Source organism: Quercus suber, unplaced genomic scaffold (genome assembly GCF_002906115.3).
Source record: "Quercus suber isolate HL8 unplaced genomic scaffold, Cork oak 2.0 scaffold_407, whole genome shotgun sequence".
NCBI classification, from domain to species: Eukaryota; Viridiplantae; Streptophyta; class Magnoliopsida; order Fagales; family Fagaceae; genus Quercus; species Quercus suber.
Genome location: NW_027069858.1, coordinates 457,129 through 483,515, shown reverse-complemented (window position 1 = coordinate 483,515; position 26,387 = coordinate 457,129). Strand labels below are relative to the sequence as shown.

The 26,387-nt window shown below is 34.8% G+C and overlaps 1 protein-coding gene and 1 pseudogene across 3 annotated transcripts; both read left to right on the top strand.

The window, feature by feature from the left end:
• Nucleotides 1-1,135, top strand: part of LOC111986843 (protein NRT1/ PTR FAMILY 1.2-like) — a 3,328-nt pseudogene extending 2,193 nt beyond the window's left edge.
• A 14,002-nt stretch (nt 1,136-15,137) lies between these two features.
• Nucleotides 15,138-26,071, top strand: LOC111987089 (uncharacterized). 3 transcript variants are annotated; one of them, XM_024018805.2, is made up of 15 exons: nt 15,140-15,539; nt 17,655-18,057; nt 18,195-18,372; nt 18,458-18,597; nt 18,962-19,841; nt 20,028-20,128; nt 20,304-20,448; nt 20,535-20,603; nt 20,739-20,784; nt 21,861-22,324; nt 22,508-22,587; nt 23,508-23,640; nt 24,329-24,521; nt 25,327-25,409; nt 25,516-26,071. In XM_024018805.2, exons 1-15 carry the CDS (start codon nt 15,440-15,442, stop codon nt 25,639-25,641), a joined length of 3,141 nt encoding a protein of 1,046 aa, XP_023874573.1. In that variant the 5' UTR covers nt 15,140-15,439; the 3' UTR covers nt 25,642-26,071. The 3 variants fall into 3 exon arrangements, 2 of the variants coding, with proteins under 2 accessions (XP_023874573.1, XP_023874567.1); XM_024018799.2 differs by having other exon boundaries at nt 23,505-23,640; XR_010624142.1 differs by lacking the exons at nt 25,327-25,409; nt 25,516-26,071 and adding an exon at nt 24,133-24,241 and having other exon boundaries at nt 15,138-15,539; nt 23,505-23,640; nt 24,329-24,438.
• Nucleotides 26,072-26,387: the final 316 nt, after the last annotated feature.

The window sequence follows — 26,387 nt, the reverse complement described above, 5'->3', positions numbered from 1 at the left end:
CTTCTCCTCCCCCCCCCCCCCCCAAAAGAAAAAAAATCTAAAAATTGTTTGACTTTTCTTAGGTTACTAAACAAGGCTTGCATCATTAGAAACCCTTAGAAGAATTTGGACTCAGATGGCTTGGCTATGGACCTCTGGAGTCTATGCACAATTACACAAGTTGAAGAGCTTAAAGCTCTTATCAAAGTCCTCCCATTGGGTCCCCTGGCATACCAGTAGCCGTGACACTTAACCAACATTTGACTTTTCTTAGGTTTCTAAACAAGGCTTGCATCATTAGAAACCCTATGAAGAATTTGGACTCCGATGGCTTGGCTATGGACCCCTGGAGTCTATGCACAATTACACAAGTAGAAGAGCTTAAAGCTCTTATCAAAGTCCTCCCTATTTGGTCCCCTGGCATACCAGTAGCCGTGACACTTAACCAACATTCATTTGGTGTGCTCCAAGCAAAAATCATGGACAGACGCATTTTTCTTTCCAAGTTCAAAATCCCACCAGCCTCCTTCAGCGTCTTTGGAATCCTGAGTATGACAGCAACCGTGGTCTTCTATGTTCAAGTTCTAGTTCCCTTGCTATCAAAGTTTACCAAAAGGAAACGTGGGCTTAGCCTTAAAGAACGCATGGGGATTGGTATAGCAATCTCATGTCTAGCTACTGCAGTTTCAGCCATTGCAGAGAGGAAAATCCGGAATGAAGCAATCTGAGAAGGATTGTCCAATTATCCAGCCGATGCAGTAGTAATGAACATGTCTGCAATGTGGTTGGTGCCACAACACTGCCTTGCTGGGATAGCTGAGGCCTTCAATTGTATTGGGCAAATAGAGTTTTATTACTCTCAATTCCCTAAGACCATGTCTAGCATCGCAATGTCTCTTTTGGCATTTGGAATGAGTGTAGGAAGCCTGATTGCCGGTCTCATAGTCAGTATTATGAAAAATGTGACGCGAAGTGAGGGAGGTGAGAATTGGCTATCAAATAACATTAACAAGGCTCACTATGATTACTATTATTGGTTGCTTACTATTATGGGTGCGGTAATATCTTCTATTTTATTGCTTGTAGCTGGGCTTTTGGGAGTTGTGAGGATAACGAGGTAGATGACATGAAAGAGGAGGATATGCCCAAGCAATAAATACTAGCTTGTAATCTAATGCATATGCATGAATATAGTTAAATATATACAATAAGATGTATTAAATATATACTAGCTTGTAATGCAATGCATATACATGAATATAGTTAAATATATACAATAAGATGTATTATATAATTCATACATATATAATTTAAATACTATTAATAGTCATTTTTATATTTTGTTAACTCTTTAAAAAAATTTGTAAAGATATTATTAGGTATAAAATATAAATTATCCATGTTATTTATTTATTTATTATTGTGAAGCACTTTTTTTATATATATAATTCATTTACTCTAGGCTCTTTGATTTTTCATTTTTGTACTTAATAACTCACTTGGATTAATATTTATGATGTGGTCCCACATTTGATTCTAAAATTAAGAAATAAAATTCTTTAAGAATAAATAATTTAGAATACATGGTGCAAAATTGAAACTCTAATTTAGAATTTTAATTTGATTTTCTCTCAACTTCATCTATTATTATACATACAAGCTTCCATCCTTTAAATTTCATCTCAACAGTATCCTCATCAACCTTGATGGTATACATTGCTCAAAATTAATACATTATTTTTAACAGAATAAGTATTTCATTAACCATAAAAAGGAGAGAGAGAGAGAGTGAAAGGAAAACTCCCCATCTCTAACCAGGGAAAACAAAAAATTCAACATGAATAGAGGAGAGAAATCATTCCCTCTTCATTACACAAAACCAGCCATCCTACCAAATTTTGGGTCACAAAATTCAGCTCTCTAGTCTCTACTGGCATGAGATACAAAAGCTAGGGAATGTGACAGTCTTCTAGCTTCACCAATGATAGGTTCAATTGACTGATTTGGGGAGAAGATGGAAAGGGGGGAGGGGTGTTACGGTATTGAAGGGGAAATGACATTGAGAGCATCTCTTGGAAGATGCACAGGAATGAAACCTACCCTTAAGTTTAAGGACCAAAACTGGAAGTTTTTCATTAGAGATATTATGTGAATGAACCTACGAATGAATCTAATGAGCACAAATAGGTTCAGGGCTATCTCACTACAACGAAATGTATTTTTAGTGATGAAAATTAGTGAGGAAATATTTTTCATCACTAAAAATACAGCTTTAGTGATGAAATATGAATTTCGTCACTAATAATGAAAAAATTATAACATTTAGTGAAAAAAAATGAATTTCGTCACTATTGTGATTTGAAAAATGGGTGCCAGTGGAGGGAAACTTTGGCGCGAGTTTAATTTATCTATAGTGATGAAATATTTCGTCGCTAAAAGTTGAAATTTTTAGTGACGAAATATTTTGTCATTGTAGGTATTACTGTCAATAGTATTAATGACAAAAATCTTTTTGTCACTATAAGGAAGAATTAGTGACGAAAAATATTCGTCACTAAAAATAATAATAATTTTGTACTTATATGTTTTTAGTGACGAAATCACAATTCGTCACTAAAAATATGATTTAGTGATGAAATATGAATTTCGTCACTAAAAAACTTTAAAAAGCCCGATCTTTAGTGACGAAACTGGAATTTGTCGCTAAAGACTTAAAAGCCTAATTACAATATCTGGCACTCTCTGAGCCATTTCAGGCTTTTAAGTTCAAAGGGTCAAAACATTTCACAAACATTTCACATACATTTCACTCAAAGCAGTCAAAAAAAAAAAAAAAAAAAAACACCAAACAGCGATTAAGCTCCCAAACCCAAACCACTGTCGCCATTGATCTCCCACCATTGTCGTTGATCTCGGCCATCGCCGATGAAGCTCAAACCGTCGCCGATGAAGCTTAGTTAAGAGCAAACCTTGCGACGATCCATCGTCTTGACTCAATGACGGCTAAGACAACGACAATCCTTGCGACGGACTCGGCGACGATCCTTGCGATGGACTTCTTCATTTCCTAAGACGGTGATGATCCTTGCGACGGACTCGGAGACGATCCTTGAGACGGACTTCTTCATTTTCTGAGTTGGACCATCAGCGACGATCCATCATTTAGCGTTGGGTTGCGTCGTCGCTATTATCTTCGACTCACCGACTCCTCTTCGCCGACACATTCCAGCCAACCCTTTGCATTCCCACCGGATTCAACCCATGTAAGTTCTTCAACTTGATTTTTTATTTTTTTATTTATTTTTTTTATTTCAATCCATGTATGAGGTTTGCTTATTTTTCTCCATTTTTATTTTGATTTATTTATATTTTTTCTCCATTGTTATGTGATAAAAGGAATTTGAAAAGTGAATTAAGTGAATTATCTTTCTTTATTTGGTTTTTTATTTTTATTTTTAAATGTTGGTACTGTTTCTACATGGTCCTTTCTCTATTTCTCGTAGAATTTTGTTAATGAAGGCCATTAGAACCTGTTATAATGGTGTTGAATTGCGTTCTTTTGTAGGACTATTTTCAGTTTTCACCAGAGCAATGTATGAACTACTGGCTAAGAGAAAGAAATAGTTGTTGTTCTTAGACCAACAAAGGTACGTTCTCTACTATCATATTTCACACCAAAATTTTGAGACTAATAGACTTGGTTGTTATTATTGTATCATGGGCATCAATGATTCACACCATTTGGAGAAGTTCCTTAGAGCGTGTTTCAGCTCTGCTAGATAGCTTTGATTCCTTGAACTTCTCTAAATTTAAATTGTAACTCCTTTTCACTGCATGTGTTTCAGCTACACTAATGGTTTTGACCCTTTGAACTTTCTGAGTTTTTGTTCTCTTGCACTTAAAATTTCTTTGGTGGGGTACTTTTTTCTTGTTTGTGTAATGGTGCTGCATAATGGTGTTTTCTTTTCTACTTTCCTTTTTTCCCCCCCCCCCCAAAATTATTAATTGTGGTTTGCTTCTTAAATTCAATTGGTTGGCTGCTTCAATGAATTGATATGAAAAGTTACTTGGTATGTGTATATTTATGCTTTTGTATGTCCAAATAATTCTTCTTCATTAAAGGAGCTTTGCTGTGCAGTTTGTGAAATTAGGGAGGTGGGTTTGTTTGAAATCTAGGTTGGACGTGGCTACAGGGGTTGGATGTTGAAATTTTAGTTGAAGAAGTTGAAGATGTTGGATGAGGAATTTGGATGACTGTTGTATTACATGTGTAAGCTATGAGTTTGTGTAATAACTTATGAGAGGATCATTTTCAAGATTGAAGTACTTATAAATTTAACTTTTCTTTTGTAGGCTAAATTCACATTGTTTGCAATAATTTTGGATTTTTTTTTGAAAGTTGTAAGCTTAGCTTGAGCAAAGTAAGTAAATTTTAGTTAAAAACATTATAAAACTTTATACTTGTGATGTTGGAAACTAGATATGTGGTGGTATGCTGTGTTGGAGCAAGCGGGTGGCTTGCATGGTGTTATAAGGTAGTTTAAATACATATTAGGAGTGTTTTTCAGTTCTTGCAAATGTGAATGAGAATTGTTGATTAGATGTGATGAATATTATTTTATTTGATTTAAATACTTGTAAAATTCTATACTTGTGATGTTAGAATTGGTTTTGTGGTTGGTTATTGTATTGGAGCAAATGGGTGGCTTGCATGGTGTTATAAGTTGGTTTAAACTAATATTGGGAGTGTTTTTCATTTCTTGCAAATGTGAATGAAACTTGTTGATTAGATGTGATGAATGGTGCTTTAATTGATTTCAATACTTGTAAACACTCTATACTTGTGATGGTTCCCTAAGTCCATCAACCTCACTCAAGCTGCAAATTTTCAAATCATAGCTGCTTTTGTGCAGGTTTTCAATCTCATGTACTATCCATTCCATATATTTGATGAAACACTAAATAACATACAGTTTGACATTAAATCGCATACCCCCACCCAAAAAAAAAAATTGCCAAAAAATTCTTCTAATCGAAATTTCCTCCATTAACCTGAAAATATGTCTTCTATCTTTCCTATATTTAAACAGAGAGAGAGAGAGAGAGAGAGAGAGAGAGAGAGAGAGAGAGAGAGAGAGAGAGTAGAAGAAGAAGAAGAAGAAGAAGAAGAGAGAAGAGAGTGATGGATTGAGAAATGTTTGGGAAGGCGTAGGATTTGAAAATGAAGAGCAACGTCGTTGACAACTTCAATGAAGCACGTGATCTGCTCGCCACCACCATCCCCAACTTCATCATTGAAAACGAGGGAGGAACTTATCGCTTCGTTCAAAGCCTCCACATCCGATTCTTCACGAGACATTATCAAATTCAATTACAGAACTCAAAATCTTGCTTTCTGTAAGGGTTTAGAGGGCAAAGTTATCAATTCCATTTTATCTCAAATACGAAATTACACAATACCTCAACAATGGACAGGACACAATAGCGCAATAGCTCAATTCAAAGTTCTTACTTGTCAAAAAAGGAAGCTCTGAAAGACATTAAGCAAACCTCAACTTCCTATGATCCAAACCTCTCACATATTTAACACTTTCCTGTAAATTATACACAACTTCATTTATGACTTTTAATCCATCTTGTACGATAAGGTTTAATATGTGTGCACCACAACACATGTGAAAGAACTCAACACCATAAGGTAAACAAGATCCAAAAGAAGGATGTCTCTTTAAATGACTCACCAAAGTATTATTATATGAAACATTATCTAAAGTAATGGTGAATACCCTCTTTTCAATGCCCCACTCTTTCAACAAACCTAACAACCTCTCTGCCAATATAACACCACCACGTCGAGGTGGCACATGAGAAAAACTCAAAACTTTCTTCTGCAACACTTAGTGTTCATCAACGTAATGTACTGTAAGAACCATGTACTCATCAGTGTTAGGTGAAGACCATAAATCTAATGATAAGCAAAACCTCCCAATAATTGACTTTAAATCATATTTTAGATTTTCCTTTTCTCTCCTATATATTTTTATCACATCCGATATAGCAGCGTCCTACATATAGTCTTAACATCAGGATTCAAATAACAATGAAGCAACCTATTGTTCTCATGTTCTGCAAATGAGAATGGATAGTTGTGCCTAATGATTGCCAATGCAACCATTTCCCTATACGTAGCTTGATCTAAAGGCTGATGAGACACAATTTGATTGTCAACCTCATGGAATTTTGCTCTATGACGCAACAAAGAAGTAGTGCCACTAGAACCGGCAACAAAAGGATTTTGACATTTTGCTCTCTGTTTCCCATCAGAACATTTAGGTAATATTTCAAAATCCAACCATACAGAAGAAGTCCTACATCTCATTCTTTTTGGAGCACTTGAAACAGTATCACCATACTCATCATTTTCTTCATTCATTAAACCCATATCTAAAATGTAAAGGAAGACAAAACCAACAACAATAAAAATAAAAATAAAAATAAAACTCAGCATTTTGAACCATTCTAAAACCTAACCACTCAAATAATGTGGCATAAAGAATTATAGGTTAAACAATGTTGCTTGTGCTGTGTTACAACTTACAAGTTCTTAATCTTACAAATAAATAATTATAGGTTAAACAAAAAATGCCAAACAACATGTCAATTAAACTTTAAAGACAAACCACCTGTCAGTTAAATTTGCAAAGAGCAATATATATATATATATATATATATCTTATCAAACTCTTTAACACAAGAAGACTTTTGATATAAAGCACACAATTGAGTATCTTTGAAATAAAAACAACATGTAATGAGTCCACACGATTTGGCCTCTAATTGGCAGTGATATTATATATCATATTTAATGAAAATCCTTGACCCAATTGAGATTGGCATAAAGTCAGAGACAAATTGTGTAAAAATGAACGACGGGTGTGTCCCTTGCATGTGATAGTTAGAACATATGAGTACACTTCAAACTCGATTAGATGAACTGTGAATCTATTTTAATAATCACACCATTGGGGAAATTTCCATGCATACAGAAATTATGGATTAGGCAGAACAACTTTACAACTTTTTACAAGGGAAGGAGCTCATGTTATGGCATTGCTGATCAGTTAAGCAACCGACATAATTAAATTTTTTTTAATATTCCTTTCAATGTTTCAAAATACAATCTTGGGAATATAAGAAGAGTTTTCAAAACTCTTTCTTTATTAGTAAATTATACACATACCCAGTTATAGTTTTGATCCAAGAACCTCACCCCTCTACTTTTTAGTATATAGTATTATCTAAAATTTGATCGTACATTCAACCATGAAATGCTCAAAATTTCAAGCAGGCAGCAACAAAAGTCCTGTACCTTAGGTCCCAATTAAATTCAACCATGTGGCTGAATTAATCAATGCATCACATCTTCTTAAAAGGCCAATCAAAGCAACTTCTTCACAAAAATATACCTCATGAGAAACTAAAACAATAATACCAACAAGAAGAAAGATTAATCTAATAAACCTTGCAATTGAATCTCAAACAAGCAAACTCATACCTTGTAATGCATTTACATGTCTATAAATTTTGGAAACGTGAAAGAAATTTGACATCTACTAACTACTTCCACAGATTTAAATTACCAAAAAAGAGTTCAGGCATTCAAAATTAGAAAAGATAAAATCGAACAAAATTAGAAGATGCAGACTGTTTGGTAACGGAGAAAACGAAGGAAAGCAAAAGAAGACTTTTGAGTAACTAAAGAGAGGAACCAAATCCGAGGTTTGAAGCTTACCGATGAGGGCTAGAGTGACCGGAAAGAGATAACGTGAATATTCCGGCGAACAACTCAGAAATCTGCTGAAGCTTTGAAGAGTTTTGATGTGTACGAAGCTTTGAAGTTGCTGAAGCAGTGAAGCTGTTGGGTGATTGGAGGCCGAGAAAATGAGGGAAGATGAAAACCCTCGTGAAACCCTGAAAAGTCTGAAGGCTGGGTGGTAAAAAAAAAAAAAAAAAAAAATGGTAAGGGCTGGGTTGAATTTGGGTGCATTGGTTTTGGGTTAAACCGGTTTCAATGGATTTTTAGTTAAAACTTAATAATCACTGGATCTAATTGAATTGATGCTCGTTTAAATCAAATATAGATTGAAGAGGGGAGAGACAGAAAGCTGAGAAAGAAACAGAGGAGTGGAAAAAAAAAATCAAATATAGAGTGAAGAAGGGAAAGCCGGAGAAAGAGAAATAGACAAAAAAAAAAAAAAATTGATAGAAAAGAGGGAGAGTCAGAGAAATGAAAGGTAAGAGAATGTGAAGGAGAAGTAAAGGGGAAGATTTTTTTGTTAGTGAGACGCGGGTAGTAACAGTAATAACAATGGGTAGTGTCAATGAGTGGGGTCCACGATTTTGGAAAAATGTTGTAGGGATATGTAATTGAGTTATGAGTCCAAACAGGTGTTTTGCAATTTTTGAGTGAGAGTGAGATTTGAGTAGTGAGTTTTGAGATTGAGTTATAAGTTTTGAGTTTGAGTTATGAAAACTGAGACACCTTTAAACCAAACAGGCCATAATATTTGATATCTACTCTTGACAATTGATCTTAGAAAGCCTATATATATATATATATATGTATGTGTGTGTGTGTATATATATATATATATATGATTTGCCACCTCTGAGAAGTAGGGCGCTTGGATCCTACAAGATGTAAGGAGGACTTATACATTAGATACATGATATACCTTTTCATTTATTATACACATCTTATACACATTCATTTTTTGAACTGAAATTGTGAACCATTCAATTCATGATTGTAGTTCAAAAAATGAGTGTGTAAATGTGTGTAACAGTTTTTATTGTATAGAAAAAAGCCTACTTGGAAGTTCTTGTTCCCAGCATCAAATCGAATTGGAATCTTGGCTAGCACCATCCGAGTAAAGGAACCAAGAATTGTTGGGCCCTTGGTGAGACTGCTTATTGAAAGGCAACCTGAGCTTTCCATGAAGGCTGCCATTGCATGCTCTGAAAATTTTCTCCATGTTGATTATTGCAAAGCCATCATAGATGCAGGAGGGGCTAAGCACTTAATTCATTTGGTTTACTTTGGTGAGCAAAAAGTACAAATTACCTTGCAATACATTTACCTGACAGTGAGATATACTTGCACAAGAGAAGGTGCTTGCTTATTATGCTTCAGTGGTCATCAAAGCAGGCTCAAATGTTCAAGAAGATTCCATTAGTTCAATCAAATTGTAACAATGTTGCTACGATAAAAAGAAAAAAAAATGTTTACTTTTATTTTTGTCATTCTCATAAAAATATATATTGATGGGGTATTATAACGCACCAACTCCAAACTCGTCCGATAAGCTCGTCCAAGGCAAGAAGGACAAACAAAACAAATGGATTACCTTGTAGTATGCTCGTCCACAATGGGGTCGTCCATGGAAAGAAACACCTAGACAACCTTCCTGTTCTAGACGTCTCTCCCATATTTGCTTAGGACGAGCTTCTCCTTTAGCCCGGAGCACTAAGGGAGAAGGTTCATTACCATAACCAGTTTCCAATGGCGGTTAAGGAAAACGAGCCCAAATTATGTAACTTCCATAGCAGTTATGGAAGTTACCCCCGAGTCTTCCGAGTTCCTTAATGATAGGAGCAGTTACTAAACAAGTAATTGCCTCAAAGTGTGTGCTATATAAGCATTCATCCATGTGAAAGTAAGGCATTCAGATACTTACACAAAAATTGGAATCCTAGAAATACTAACTTTACCAATGGAAGATTTTTGGCTGGTCTTCCTCAGTCGCCTTTGATTTTGTGTTTCCTTTTTCAGGACTATTAAGCGCTCTCTGATCATTGACGCCCAAGACATTCAGCCTACTGATTTCTATAATCATCATATATAATTTAATTACTAGAATTTTTGTGTTCATCATTATTTTGGCAATTATTCCAAAGAATTCCCAGTTACTGGTAGCACTAACACATCTTCTTTCCCTTGTTTTTCTACTATTTTTCATTCTGTCTTGCAATCTTATTTTAGTCTATTACTTTGCATGCTCCTGATATATTACTAAGGCTGTCAAAACCCATTTGTCCACCTATATCACTCATTCTAGTTGATTCCAAACCCACTTAATTATTAGGTGGGTTTTTTTTTCTCTCTTCTCTATTTCTTTCTCAGTTGTTTTTGGTTGGTTTGAATCGGTGATAGTGGGTTGTTTCAGTGGTTGCTAGGTTCGGATTGGTGATGGTGGGTTTCGGTGGTGGTCATTTGGGTGTTGGCTGGGTTTCACGGTGGAGATAGATCGGGTTTGAGATTGGGTTTTTGGGGTTGGGTCACGATGTGGCTTGAAGCGGGTGGGGCTAGCTTGAATTGGTTTGGTGTTTCGGTGGTGTGGATTGACCTCGGTTTGATTGGGTTTTTGGGTTTCAGTTGGTGTTTCGGTGGTGATTTGTTGTGGTGGGTTGCTGTGGCAGCGCTGGGTGGGGTTGAGTTTGTGTTTCGCCGGTGTTGTGGAGGTAGGTTGCTGTGGCGCCGCTAGGTGGGGCTAGGTTTGTGTTTAGGTGGTGTTGTGGCGGCGCTAGGTGGGGCTGTGGTGGTGTTTGCAACGGTAATACCCAACAGCTCTAAACAGACAAGACAACACAGAAGCCTATGGGCCCCACAAAATCCAAAAATTTACCATTGTGCCACTGAGTTATGTATCTCGGAAATTGAAAACACCAATTTGGTGTTTCCAGTTTTCATTACTCTCACTCAACCCAAATTGAGTTTGAGTGATGAAAACAAGAAGAGGAAATCAAGACAAACACTTAGTTCTCAGTGGGTCTCGTGCAATTTTCAATTTGAGTGATGAGAACTGAATCATATAACTCAAAACAGAGCTAATCCATACAAGGCCTTAGTGTTTGGAACTGGGATACGAAGAGTCCAAAGCTACAAATAATAATAATAATTGAAACATCAAATGTGGCCGTACAACTGTGCAAGTCACGTGAATTAAGCCCTTTATAATACTCACATGACCTTTTTTCCTATCCACCAATTTGTTAAGCCCTTTATAATACTCACAGACCTTTTTTCCTATCCACCAGTTTGTGAATTATGACTCCTTCTTGTTCTTTACACCTAAGCTGGCTGAAGTGTCATCATTCTCATTAATACACCACCATGACCACCTATTAGCCATGTGGTGACATCTATACATTATTCCAATTTCCAAGTTCGAACTTGCCAAACAAGAATATTCCAGCCAATATATATATATATATATCAAAATAATAAAATTCTTAATCTGACAACGGCAAATAGAATAATTGGTTGAGATTTTTTTAAATGAGAATCGGTTGAGATTAATAAAGAATTAACAGAAGGCTTGTAAATTAAGACTTAGACCCATTAAAAAAATTAGATTATTATTATTTTTGTTTCTTTTACTTCATCAAAATAACATACACAGACACATACACATACACATTAAACAAGTGCTTTTAAAACAATGTCAAGCCAAAAGCTAACTTTGTCATCAAGCTAAAACACACAAGACCTGAGTTGTACATACCGTTACTTTAATTGACTATTAGTGCAAGTGTAACTGAATGTCATTATTCATACAACCCATCAATCCCAAAAAGAGTGATCCTGCTCCCTAAATTTAGATGCTAAACAATCTTTGCTCTTTCTATAAATAAATAAAGATTTAATTAAGTATTTGTAAATGTACCATTTTAAGAAACTTTTAACTATTTTTATGAGACATATAAAAAGCTGTTAAACAATTTTTTTTACTATTATCTGAGTGAGCGCCCACACTTAGAGGCTCTTTTATTTTTTTTGGTAAAGAATAATCATTTGCATCTATTATAATTTAAAAATAATTTAAAAAAATAAAAATGATAAACTTTAAAAATAAATTGTAATTGTAATTTCTTTTTTGAAAAAAAAAAATCTTCTTATATATAGTATAGATATAAATAAAATTTTAAAAAATATATATATATATATATATTTTTCATAGATAAATACACTAAATCTCCACTAGTCTTCTTCTTTAACATAGTGAAATTTATCCCCCCTTTTTTAGAAATAGTGAAATTTATCCTTGATTATCACGAGGTATGATTTTCTTTTTCTTTTTTTTTGTGTTTTTAAACAGAGCTACAAACCTCCTCCCAGTTTTGTATGATACCTAATAATTTGTCATTACGATACAACACAAACCCAAATGTGCTATCATCCAACTAATTAATCACTAAGCACCATGATTAATGCTTACAATTAAATCATCTTTGTTTTACATTTTTTAGTTAATTACAATCTACTTCAAAATGGTGCTAGAAGCCTACGACTTTAGAGATAATTTAAACACTTTCAATAATAACTATCACTAGTTTTCTTACCCTATGTGATGATGTAAATTTCACCTAAAACTAAATATTTATTTGTTATATTAAAATGCTTTTAAGATATATTTGCACCGGTCAAATTCATTGTTATTATTATTTTCACTTTGTCTCAATTTAACCCAAAAATAAGAAAAAGCCCTCTCAAAAGAAAAGCAGCATCCATAGGGCAAAAAGTGAAGCAATTTTTTATTTTTATTTTTTTATTTTTAATCTTGATTTTGTTATAGTCTATTGACTTGTGATACTATAATTTATACAATAGTTCATTGGTAGCTCCAGATTTTTTTTTTTTTTTAAAAGAGTCAATAATTGTGGAGCCAGAAATTTGTTGGTGGGGTAGGCAAGTAAAAAAAAAAAAAAAACACTCTAAGATGAATAATTTTGTTGTTGTTGTTGTTTATATATATATATATATATATATATGTAGGATTAGGATTTGTGGCCCAAGCCCAAAATAATGAATTTGTAGATAATGGGTGAAAGAGTTAGGTTGATTATGGAATCGACAACAATTAATCACAATCCTCAAGTATAAACCAACATGAATTTATACGTAAAGAATTGGTGTCCGAAGAGGCATATTATTGATTATGTGGTGAATACAGATTTTAGGGTTACAGTAAAGCCTTTTTTCTCTTCTCCCTCGTTCCCCCTCCTATTTCTCAGGAGCTTCTTTCCTTTATATAACCTCCTTCCCCATCGTCCACTTGTTTCTCATCTGTGACCCTACTTGAGTATATGTCACGTCAAGTATTTCCTCTGGCTCTCTAAGAATGGCGGTAGGTGAGGTTACACTGTTCAGAGGTCTTCTCCACATAAATGCGGCTAGAGAAGTTGCTGCAGTGCCTTAAATGCAGTGATAGCAGCTTTTCTTTTAGATATTTCCTCATTCTTATCTTCTTCAATATACCCAGAGTTTATCTTGATCATTGGGGTTGCTAGGAAATCATTCAGACCTTCCACACGTTTGATCAATCAATACTATTCGCGTCCGAGGAATAAAATCTCTTCGGACGGAAGGCGGTCTCCTCGGACGGCAACCATCCTTCTTTCTGGGGATCCTTCTTCCAGATGGGCCTTGCCCTTATCATCTCCTTCTCTTCGGACGCACAGTAATACTCACATGGGGCTCTAGGCCCACTATGTTAGATTGAGCCTTCCCCCCCCCCCCCACAATATATATATATATATATATTTTTTTTCAAACAAATAAAAATGATAAGCAGTAACTATAATTTCTTTTTTAAACGTGAAGAGAAAAATCCTAAATTTTAGGAGTTCTCTTTTTGAATTCAAAATGAAATTTGTTATTTGACATTTATGACCTTATTTCTAAGTGAAGTTACCTTTTATTAATGAGGATATTTTTGAACCATAAAAAAATTTAGTTGAAAGAGGGGAATCCTCTTATGTATAGGGTGCATTTGCCTAGCGCGTCTGCGTCCACATTTACATGTTTTCACATTTATCTTTTTTTAAACCAGTGCCTATTACACTGTTCATGGGACATGAATAGTGCAATCAGGCATATGAACAGTACTTTCTAGCATGAACAATAATTTTTTTTAATTGTTTTCAATTTTCAGCAAAATAAGCAGTATTCAAACGCACACATAATATAGATAGATAATAGTCTATAAAAGTTATTAACAATTTAAAACTCATTAAGACAACAACATTGAATGCATCAACAAATAGAATTAAATAACTAATCATACATTTTAACAAATTAATAATAACTTATTATATTTATAGATTATATCAATTGAATAAAAAAATATAGAATAAATAAGAATAGTAACATACTTAGGAGTATGGCTAAGAGTAAGCATGAAACTAAAAATAATAATACTCAAGTAATAAATTTTTGCTTTTGAAGTGTATGGTTTTTTAACCACACACACGATCACTTTCATTGAATTGGAGTAAGTATAAAATATTTCTTGGACTTGGAAATGTGTAAAGCACTTATCAAACTACTTATTATATTGAAGCTTAATTCAGTTGGGATTAACAAAAAATTTAAAGTGGGTGTTCAAATTTTTATCGTAAGGATCAAAACAAAAAATATTTAAAAAATTATATATAATTTTTCTTTTGGGACCAGGTAAAGGGAACCCTCTGGGCTAGTCATGGAGCCGCCCCTGCAATAGTACTATTTATACATATATGTCTTACTAATTATTTACCTTACATGAATAATCTTCCCATATCTATATTCATACTTCTATACATTTTTGTACTACTATTAAGAGGTTTTCAAGTTGTTTAAGTCTTAAGACTCTAAAGCTTGGATATTTCAAAATATTATCTCTTTGTTTAAGGGGGACAAATTCATAAAATAAAAGTTAACAATTTAAATCGGAAAACTCACGTTCTTTATAATCTCTAAACTTTTTTTCTTTTTGAAATTTAAACAAACGCATAATATTTTCCTTCTCATCTTTAATCCTCTATTTAAAAAATAAACGTACTCTTTTTTATTTTTTTTCTTACTTCTTCTACGTTCTATTTTATTTTGAACAAAAAAAAAAAGTGACCCTTTTAATTCATTATACTTCTTTTATTGATTCTTAAAAAAAAAATAAAAAACTTTTTAACTTCATATGTATAAGTTTCTAAATTTGTTTAATTAAAAAAAAAAAAGTATTTCTCACTGGGGTCAGCAAAAATTTTATTTATGTTGAGGTGGCTAACAATATATCAAAAAAAAAAAAAAAACTTAAAATAAAAGAGCCGAGGAGATCCAAAATTCCAAACGTGTAAATAACGAGCAGCGACGATTTTACCTTCTCTCTCTCTCTCTCTCTCTCTGTCTTTCTCATATTCTACACGTAGAGAGACTCATCTGAGAAACAACGTTAAAAAACAGACACATTTTCAGGTTGTTTCTTTTGACAATTCAGTTTCTGATAACGTCAAAGCCCATCTCTGATTTTTTTGAATTTTTTTGATGTTCCCGAGATTTGGGATTTTTCACAATCGGCGAGATTTCTCGGTTCTTCAATTTGGGTCCGAAAATTTTGTTTCCCTTTTGTGAATTCAGAGAGAAATGAAGGCGATGAGGACCGTACAGGATTTGATCGAGGAGGCTAAGCTTCGAACGGTTTGGTGGGCTTTGTGTATCTTCGCCGTTTCATACTTCATGACCCGTAAGCTTTGATTTGTCTTTGTTATTTGATTCAATTTTTTCGGTTTTTATGGTATGCCCAGAAGCTGTTTGATTATATGTTTCATTGAGTAATTCATGCAATTGGGTTTGCTTTGTGTGTAGATAGTATGTATTGCTTGCTTTATATAGCAGCTTAAAATTGATGTGGGATTGTGTGATTATTATTGCATTTTAAGTTTCTTTTAACTTTTGTGCTTTGAATGAAGAATTAGTAGCTAATCCTCTTGAGGAAAGACAGAAGCTTGAATGGGTTTTTACTTTTTATACAAAATTTTGATGTGGGATCTTTTGGAATTCAGTGCTAAATTAGATATCTTGATGAGATCTTGAAGGGTTTTGAATAAGGTTTGACGTTTAATGGTATTGGTAATGAAAATAATGGGTTGTAAATATGTTTGATGGCTGTTTGGTGTTAAAACAATGTAATGTAAAAATAATGAAAGATAAAACACTATCTAGGGAATTACACCTAGCCACCTAGGTTATCTTGAGCAATCACACTTAAGTAGGAGAAGGCAATCACACCCTCAAGTTTAAAATAAGGTGCTGAAATTTTATTAAAGTCATTCTCACTATGATTTAAGGAAAAGGATCCGCTTCCATTTTCTCCAATTTTAATATAGATGTAAGACATGTGGCAATTAAAAAATCCAACGGCCTTAAAAAAAAAAAAAAACCCCATTTAAACCACACAAAATGAAATAAATTCCATGTGCCTCACACCTGACTAAAAATTGGAGGGATTTGGAGGATTTAAATGGAAGGGATCTTATCCCAATAAAAAGACATTCCTAGAAAGACTAGGATTACTAATAACAAAGAAAACGTTCTTAGGAACATTCAAACCAAATAGGAAAAGGATTCAAAACACAAAATAAGACTCATGGGCCTTTGGTACAGCCAAGGATAGCCTATTCCAAAAATCTGCAAATTGTCCTTCTAGAGAAGTTCCTGCATCAAAACTAGACCACAAATTTTGAATCTTTTTGTATTTAATCTTGCTTTTCCTCAAACAGTTCGTTACTGTCAGCATCACCTCTATTTAACTTCTTATATATTCATATATTGGTGCAATATGAAAGGAAACTGTGTATTGGGAATTGTCGAAACTTAATTAAGCTAAACCGAATGCTTGTTTAGGCTTTGCCAATAAGTTCTAGCTCAAATGACATCTTATTCCCTTGTATACACAAAATCGAGGGTGAGATCATGGGTTCAAAGTCCACCACATGCCTGTGTAACTTAACAAGTTTTAAAAGAAAAAACTTGGGATTTCAGCTAAACCAAATTCTCGTTTAGGCTTTGCCAATAAGCTCTAGCTCAAATGACATCTCTAGTTTAGTGGGATTTTCTGTTTCCCTGGGTCCTAATTTGTTATGTATGTGTGTGTGTGTGCACACGTGCATGCCAATGACCTTTAAGTCAATTGACAATTGCTCGTGTTTTCATCAAAGACATCCAAGGTTTGAATTCTCCTCTCCCACTTATGATGTATCAATCTGTTCATGTGTGTGTGTGTGTGTGTGTGTGTGAGAGAGAGAGAGAGAGAGAGAGAGAGAGAGAGTTGTATATTTCCTCAAATGGAGGTTTGCAGCCACTATAGTCTGATCATTGTGGTTGTAATGAGAATGGGCACAGCTTTCAGGGTCACGTGGCACTTGGCTGTGAGTCTCTAGGGCGCATTGGATGCATGAGGGAATGGGTTGGTCCCCATTTTGGATGCAGTTTGAGGGTGCAACTTGTTTGCACAAGAATGGCAATGCACCACGGCCCCATTAAATTTTCTTTTTTGTGATATTTTTTATTGGTTAAAGTTACACACCCACACCCACCTATGAATTATAGTTCAAACGGTAATTCCTTGTCCCATAAAAATGTGTGTAGCTTATCTCTAGCCCAATGGGTTTTGAACTTGTGACCTCAGCTTCCACCTCATTCTTTGAGGAAGTACCATTTGGGCTAGTGCTCCTTGGCAAAGTTGCTTTTGTGATTATTAGTGATACTTTTGCTTCCTTTATCATCTTGACAATGTGGATGTTAAACTTGACATATAATTTGTGTGTCTCTGTTATAAACTCTTTCTTATTCATTGCAGATACAAGTAAATCAATGTGGATGAATATACCCATATCTATTCTGTTTGTTTCTGCACTTCGCATTCTTTTTAATGAAGTAGAGTTCCGTTGGAAGGTTCAATCAGTCCGTCCACCAACATATTTGTCTCATTTGGAGAAGAAACAGTTGTCAGTAAATGATTCACGCCTTTCTACTATGCCTCCCCCTCCAAAATGGAAAAGGAAAATTGATTCTCCTGTTGTTGAGGCTGCAATGAGTGATTTTATTGATAAAATTTTGAAGGATTTTGTTGTAGATCTGTGGTATTCAGAAATTACCCCAGACAGGGAGTTTCCTGAGCAGATACGTGCTATAATCATGGATGCTCTTGGTGAAATCTCGTTAAGGGTTAAAGAGTTAAACCTTGTTGACTTGCTCACAAGGTAATTTTTTTTTTTCCCTTTTGGTTTTCCCTTTCTGCTATCAGTAAAGGATCTGTGAGTCTTTAAGAAACTTTTAAGGGGATAATATATAGCTTCATAGTTGAATGTCAGAATTAAATGACTGTCCAATGTTTCAGGGACATAGTTGATTTAATAGGGAATCACTTGGACCTCTTCAGAAGAAACCAAGCTGCTATAGGTGTTGAAGTTATGGCAATGCTTTCTTCTGAGGAGAGAGATGAAAGATTGAAACACCATCTTATGGCTTCTAAGGAGCTTCATCCTGCGTTGATATCTCCTGAGAGTGAGTACAAGGTGTGAGTGGAGTGTTCTGATGGAAATACATTTTTCTTTAGGATTTATATTTTGAATTTGCTTGATGCTTTATATTTTATCACAGGTTCTTCAACGGCTAATAGGTGGAGTGTTAGCTGTGGTACTCAGACCACGAGAAGCTCAATCTCCTTTGGTTAGATCCATTGCTCGAGAACTTGTAACTTGCTTGGTTGTGCAACCGGTTATGAATTTTGCAAGCCCTGGGTATGTTTCTTGAATTATTTACTCAATATTTTACAGTAGTACTGATCCCCCTATCCCAAAAAAAGCAGTAGCAATCTGTTTCTTGTAAGTATTGATTGCCTTAAAATCTCAGCTCTGTAAACAGATTTCAGTATTATATTATTTACATCAAGGTATTTTTAGCTTTTTTCACTTTCTTTTTTCTTTTTTAAACATTGGGTTGTTTTTAGTTGTCACTGCTTGTATAGAATGTCTTACGTTCGTCAGTATATAAATAATCCTTTTATACATAGACATACACGTGTGTGTGTGTGTACAATTCTCTATTCCCTTCTCCTTAAATGGAACATCTAATTCACTGCGATCAATGCTTCTCTGGTATCAGGTACATCAATGAGTTGATTGAATACATTTTGCTTGCCCTTAATGATGACAGCCTTAAAGGGGTAGGTAATTATGAGTCAACTAATATGGCGGCTCATCCCCATGATCATCCTCTTGCTGCAGGGGCTGTACGTAATGATGTTACTGCCTCAAGGAAATATTCATCCTTTTCTCAAGGGACTGTTATGACATTGGATAAAATTAACAATCAGAGAGAAATACCCCAGGATTATAAGACAGAAGTGCCTACGAACCAGTCTGCTGATTGGGCACGAGTGCTGAATGCTGTGACCCAGAGGAGAACTGAAGTTCTTACTCCTGAAAATCTGGAGAACTTGTGGACAAAAGGAAGAAATTATAAAAAGAAAGAACTGAAGAAAATCAAAGCAGGGCTTCAAGATCCTATAACAAAGGGTTCTGGAACAAAAAATGCTATACCTAATAAAGATCTGGGAAAGGAAACTTTAACCAACATGCCTGAAATATATGTGGGAATAGATCAGAGAGCTGTAAAGCAGCTAACACATGGACTAGGTATTGATGTTCTATCAAATGATGGGAACAAAACTGGGAAGCAGTTCTTTCAGGATCCTAACAAAAAATTGTCTTTTGAGGGAGGGCATCCTGTTGATGAATTGGAGCATACTAATACTCCTGCAGCTGATGGAAATAAAAGTTGTCTTAAGAGATCCAATAGCACTTCTGCGTTGGTAGTCCAACCTCATACAGAGAAGACATTTACAAGAGAACATGGAGGGTCCATTATTTCAGAGTTCTACAGCGCCAATGTTGGCAGGCATAATGAAGAGCATTATGGCAGGAGTGCTTCAGACGTGGTGTTTCACAGTGAGGGACAACAATTTCCCAAGCTTAGGTGCCGGGTGAGCATTCTTTTACTGTAAATATCATGTAATGTACAAATCTGTTATATGAACTGCTAGTAGAATCATTAGGAAATTGAGGATATAAATTAAAACATTATTGGCTTTGCTATGTAGGATTTGTCACCGTAAATGCTTGCTCTGAATTTAACTTGATTCTTGTGTTGTATACTGATGCCTCTACAGGTTATGGGAGCATACTTTGAGAAACTTGGATCAAAATCGTTTGCTGTTTATTCAATTGCAGTGACAGATGCAGAAAATAGGACTTGGTTCGTGAAAAGAAGGTTTTGTACTCAACTTTGTCATAATTGAAACATGCTTACCATGTTATGTATGTTCAACCTAGTTTTGTTCAAACTGCTTATTTTTTATTGTGAAGAAAGTGGAGTTACACCATCCAGTTCTAGATTTTCTTTTGGGTTTAGTTTTTCTTTTAATTTAATTTTTTTTAGCTTGCAGATACAGGAATTTTGAGCGATTACATCGGCATCTTAAAGATATTCCTAATTATACTTTACATTTGCCTCCCAAAAGGATATTCTCATCAAGCACAGAGGATGCTTTTGTTCATCAGCGCTGCATTCAGCTTGATAAATATCTGCAAGTATTATTTAGACCCTGCTGCATTGTTTTTGTATGACTTCTCTTTTGTCCTTGTTCCTGTTGCTCTAATTTTGCTATCTTTCCCAGGATCTGTTGTCAATAGCTAATGTTGCTGAACAGCATGAAGTGTGGGATTTTTTGAGTGCTTCCTCTAAGGTGTGCTCTTCTTGAAATTCATTGTTCCTAATTTAGATGAACATCCTATTTTTTAATTTCTTCAATTATTTTATATTTTCTTTTGGTAAGCTGATTGATATCTGAACCTTCTAAAAACCCTTTCTTTGTTTGAAGAATTACTCTTTCGGGAAATCGTCCTCAGTGATGAGAAGCCTGGCAGGTATGTTGTTTTTCTTTGATTTGGCATCATCCTAGCTGTTTCTGTATTTAGGTTTGACTGATTTGTGTATGTGGTGGTCTGCAAGTTAGTCTGCTGATGTTCAATATCTGTTACATCTCTGATTTGTTTGTTAGTTTGTTGTATAAGTTCATTGGGTGCCATCCTAATTGATGGGCTACAGATGGATACCCTTGTTTGTTAGTTAGGAACTCCGAACAGGCAGAGTGTTGCTAATCATGTATTTAGGGACTCTGAATAAGTGTGCGAATTGTATACAAGAAAGGCCCCTACCAATCAAAACAACTCTAACTTCTTAAGATTAAGAGCATCCATAAGGTACACACCCACACGCACACACAAAAATTTAAAATGGACTGGTAGCCAGTATAATGATTTGGGTTACAATATGCTACTCTCCCGCTTTCTTCCCTTGTTATCATCCACCATACGTCTCTTATGAAGAGAAAATTTTCCATCTATTTGTAAAAGTGGCCTGTTCCTTATATATATTTGTATGCCATCATTTTTTTTGATGTTGTGATTAGTTTGTCTGATCAAAAATGGGTTTTCCCTCACTATCTATATGAAACTAGCAAGCGATCCCCGCTGCTTCATTAATTAACTGCGTGAAGCCCTTCTTTTTGATATGCTTTTTCGAAAGTAGAATGTTTGCTGCCCATATTCACTGATGATTAAAGACAGCTTGTCCTGGATTGTATTAATCGTCCCATCACAAACAGTGAAGCTGATTATTTCATTTGAAATAATCTTGTTCTTTTTGTTTCTCATTGCTTTATTGAATAGGTATTGCGTGAACATGGGCTTTTCCTTCTAAAACATTTTTTTTTTTTTACAAAAAATGAAGATCCTTGCTACTCAATCTCCAAATTTCTTAAAACCCTGACATGTATTTTTTTTTTTTTAATTTTTATGTGATTGTTCATGATGCTAATTGTTTGTTATGAATTAGATATCATTTTGACTGAGTTATTTGGATTTTATGACCATTTTTCCATTGCTTAATATTTCCTACTACATTTGACTTTTTATTTTCTTATTGCGGAAATCTCAAACAGTCAATGTTGATGATGCGGTGGATGATATTGTGCGTCAGTTCAAAGGGGTTTCAGATGGCTTAATTCGTAAAGTTTCTGGTCCGTTACCCACTTATGAAGCATCTTCTTCGACAGCAAGCCAAAACTTACCCTTGAATGCAGATGATATAAATAGACATGTTTCAAGTCATTATAGTGTGGGAACTGAAAACAGTTATTCTGATAATGAAGAAGGTGACAAGGATGAAAATCATGGCCATGAGGAAGTCAATAGTAGCACCAATGGGTGGCATTCAGACAATGAATTGAACTCCAAAAGCTTTCCCCCTCGAGTAATCAAATGTGGTGAAGAGCCTAGGAACTTGGGTTCGGAGAAGAGACATGGTTTAGTGGTGAAATCTGGGATAGGCCAGGGTGGATTTCCAGCAGCAGATCTCCCAGTAATCTTGGATCACTGGGAGGACCCAGTTGGAATGCCACCTGAGGTATCATGAGTTAGCTGAGTTTATTTTCTTTTCCATTTTATGTGTCACCATTGGCTGTCAAGATACTGTGTATCCTGTATTACCTATTTTAGTTCATGTAACTAACTAAGTTTTCTTATCTTTTGTGTGTTTAATTTGTATTTGAAACTATATGTTTATTTATTATTTGGATTTTTCTTGCAGTGGACTCCGTCTAATGTTAGTGTTCCTCTGTTGAATCTAGTTGATAAGATATTTCAGCTCAAGAGAAGAGGCTGGCTAAGGTGGGCTATATTTATGTCTTATTTTAAAAAGTTTTGAATACAGTTATTGCTATTAAGTCAAGTTTATGTGTTTTATCAATGCCTTGTCTTTCAATTTGCAGAATCTTTCTTGAATTTTTCTTTAGTTATTCCATCGCTGAATGAAATGCCTTTTTGTTGTGTGTGTATGCATGTGCCTGAGTTGATTACTACATTCTTCATTTAGACCTCTTTTTGTGTGACTGTGATCAACCTTAACATGTCATTTACAGCTTAGCATCTTGTCCCTCTGGTATGATGCAGTTGTTGTGCAGGCTGTGTCTTGTGTAATTTTCAATAATGAGTTTTTTTTTTTTTTTTTTTTTTTTTAAAAAAAAAAAAAAAAAAAAAAAAAAAAAAAAAAAAAAAAAAAAAAAAAACTGTTTTTTCCCTGCTTTTTTCTTTCTAGAGGATGTGCCCTTCTGTTCTTCAATTTTAGGAGTTTGTTTGTTGATCAACAGCCTTTTATGTTATTTCATTTTCCTATATCTTTATTTACCCGTGTGCTCCTTATGCCCAGAATTTATGTAGGTATGCCCCTCCTGACATCAATAATTTCTATGTTGATTGTCAACTAATATTTTTCTATCATAATTTGATTATTTTAGGAGATTGTTGGCTGGTGTGGTTCTTTACTGGTCTTTTCTAGATTTTATATTTACTCCTGAAGAAATCTTTCATCTTGTTCCCTGACCCCATTTTGTTGTTCCCCTTCACGCGCATAAAATCATCTATAACTTTTATAGTATCTTATCTCTATCATCTCCTTAGGCTTGCACTTAATTTCTGGTCTTTTGAACTGATGGAATTGTGTTAAAACATGATAACTTGCAACTATGCTATCGTTTGTTTGATTACTGTAATTGATTGGTCTCTAAGAGTTATTTTCGTTGATACAGAAGACAGGTCTTTTGGATATCAAAACAAATATTGCAGTTAATAATGGAAGATGCAATTGATGACTGGCTCTTGAGGCAGATTCATTGGCTCCGGAGAGATGACGTTATCGCTCAAGGGATTCGGTGGGTTCAAGATGTAAGGATTCAACCAATCATAACCATCATCATTTTGCTGAAATGTTCACCAACTCAGCAATTAGAGCTGCATGCGCAATTAACACAAACCATGCTCCACTGTGTAGACTTTAAAACTGTGGACTAAGAGATTTGCAACTGAAATTTTGTGCCTGAATTGTAGGCTGGGCATTGGCTGATAGAACTAGAAGCATAGAAAGAGATATCTACATTGGTCCTCTACATTTGAAGTGTTAAATATCTGTGACTATTTCATACATGTAGAACCCATTCTATAATAATAATAATACATGTAGATCGCATTAAATAACGCTTGTTTTCTTACCTGCACTTGTTAATTTTTATGTTAAAAACAAGGGATATTGAAGAACAGAATCCCCCTCAAGACACTATCAGATGACTTTCAATTTTCCTTATAACTGCATCTGATCACATTCAAGGCTCTTTTTTTTTTTCTTTTTTCTTTTTGAGCTGAAATTAGATTGCCTTTCAGTTGTTTATAGATGAGAACAGGTGATTACATGCACTCCTGCTTGCATTACTTCCAAGTTGTATAATGATCCTAAATTTGTGTACGCCTCCTCTCAAAATTATTTGTTACGGTAAAACATTTTCTTGTTATGGAATGGGACACCATGTAGAAATATGAAAGAAGCATCAAGCTTTTGCTAATTATATATTTCTTTCAGGTTCTCTGGCCTGATGGCACATTCTTCATGAAATTAGGGACTGCTCAGAATAATGATGATGATACTGAACCTAATCAAAAACCTTCTCAAACTACAACTCGATTTGGTGGCAGTAAGGTCTCTACATCGGGGGCTTTTGAACAACAGCTTGAGGCTGCTCGCAGAGCAAGTGAGGTCAAGAAAATGCTATTTGGTGAGAAATGTTCTTTTAAGAGTTCAAGTTTATATTAGAAGTCATTAAGTTGTGAAATTTACCTTTATCCTTTGTTGGTATTTACATTTTACTTTTAGCCATTTGAAATTTGATGCTGTAAAAGTTGACTCCTTGCTTGTGCTTAAGGATTGGAATGTGTTACTAGATACTTTCTATTCGTATGAGTCTTGGTTAGCAGGACCAAGTAATCTAAATGAGTGTGTCTAGCTCCAGATTTTTTTTGTATAAGTACCTAGTTCCTGGTACAAGAAGCAAAAATGCTCTTATATATTGACCAGCCATCAATTTTTGGGGACTTGAGGGGGAAAATTCGGGGATCATTGTAAGTAAATAGGACTGAAAATTTGCAATATGTATGTATAGAGGTGGGAGTGATGAATTTATGTGTGTTCAAGCATGTGATCAAGTGGTCGTACATCCACAAATCTGGTGCTTTTTTTTATATAGGTAATTAATCCAGTGCCATCTTTTATGTTATTTGTTGCATTTACATTATGTCTAGGAAAGAGGCCAACTATGTTGATCAAGCTTAGCCCATACGTAGAATTCTCTGAGGCCAAACCACAGAACACCTGAACAAAAAAAAAGATGAGACTTTCATGGGGATCCCAATATCTGAGCATAAGATATAACTATGCAGGCTCTGATTCAATGTTGGATGATTAGTAATTCTGAAAGTGTTAAACATTAGGCAACATGCAAGCTACTGTTAGCAAGATTGACACAAACTAAAATAACTACAGTAATGTATAAAGAGATTAAATTAACCTTCACTTTTTTCCAGATGGAGCTCCAACAGCCTTGGTCAGCTTGATTGGGAATAAGCAGTACAGGCGTTGTGCAAGAGACATTTATTATTTCACTCAGGTTAAGCCTTCTTTATGTGCTGTTTTCCTTCCATAATTTCTTTATCTTTGTTTTCAGCTTTCTGTTCGTTTTCTAAAACCTAAATATGGTTTGCTATAAATTGCAGTCTACTACTTGTGTGAAGCAACTTGGATACGCGATACTAGAACAATCACTTGTATCAGTTTTCCCTGAGCTGAAGAATCTCGTTTATGATGTTCATGAGAAGATGACTATTCCACAACCTGTATAGGACATTAACAGATACCTTTTACTCTAATCTTACTTGTGGGAGTTGTCCGGTTATCTTCCCAGTGATCATGAAGCTGAAAAATTGAGATGTTTTCCAAGGTTGGCAAGATCCCAGAGATCATGAAGCTGAAAAATTGAGATGTTTTCCAAGGTTGGCAAGATCATGTATTAGGTTGCGTGGTGCCAATAATTTTTATCAACAAACTGGTGCCTCGAATGGTTAAATATATGGGAAATTCTTTTCTTCTTGGGAATATGGGAAGTAGCTTTGGATCTCTCTCATTTTAATTGTACAAAAACATAGAATTAGAGTGTGTATAGAAATCATCTTTTGTGTACACCTACTGCTCATTTGAGCTATTCCCATTTGACAGGGATTTTGTATTGTTGCAGACACTAAGAAACCAAATCATTTATATTCTTTTTCATCACCATTATTTTAAATTTCAAAACATTATTAGTTGCACAAAGGTTTGATATTCTATGCTTCTGTACAACTGTGATTACGATATTCTGTGTTTTGGTTGCAAAACAATGAAAAGATGTACCTTTTTATTTACTTAGCAAAAAAACAAAAAAGGGGGAAAAAATGTTCCTCTTTATTCCATTAGACGAATGCATCAATGCATTGAACTTATCATTGTGTCTGTGGAAGGGAACTATTGAGAAAGGGAAGTAACTTGAAGGTTGGAAATGGTATTTTCACTGATGTTACTCATGTTAGGAATGATCTGGATGCCAACAATC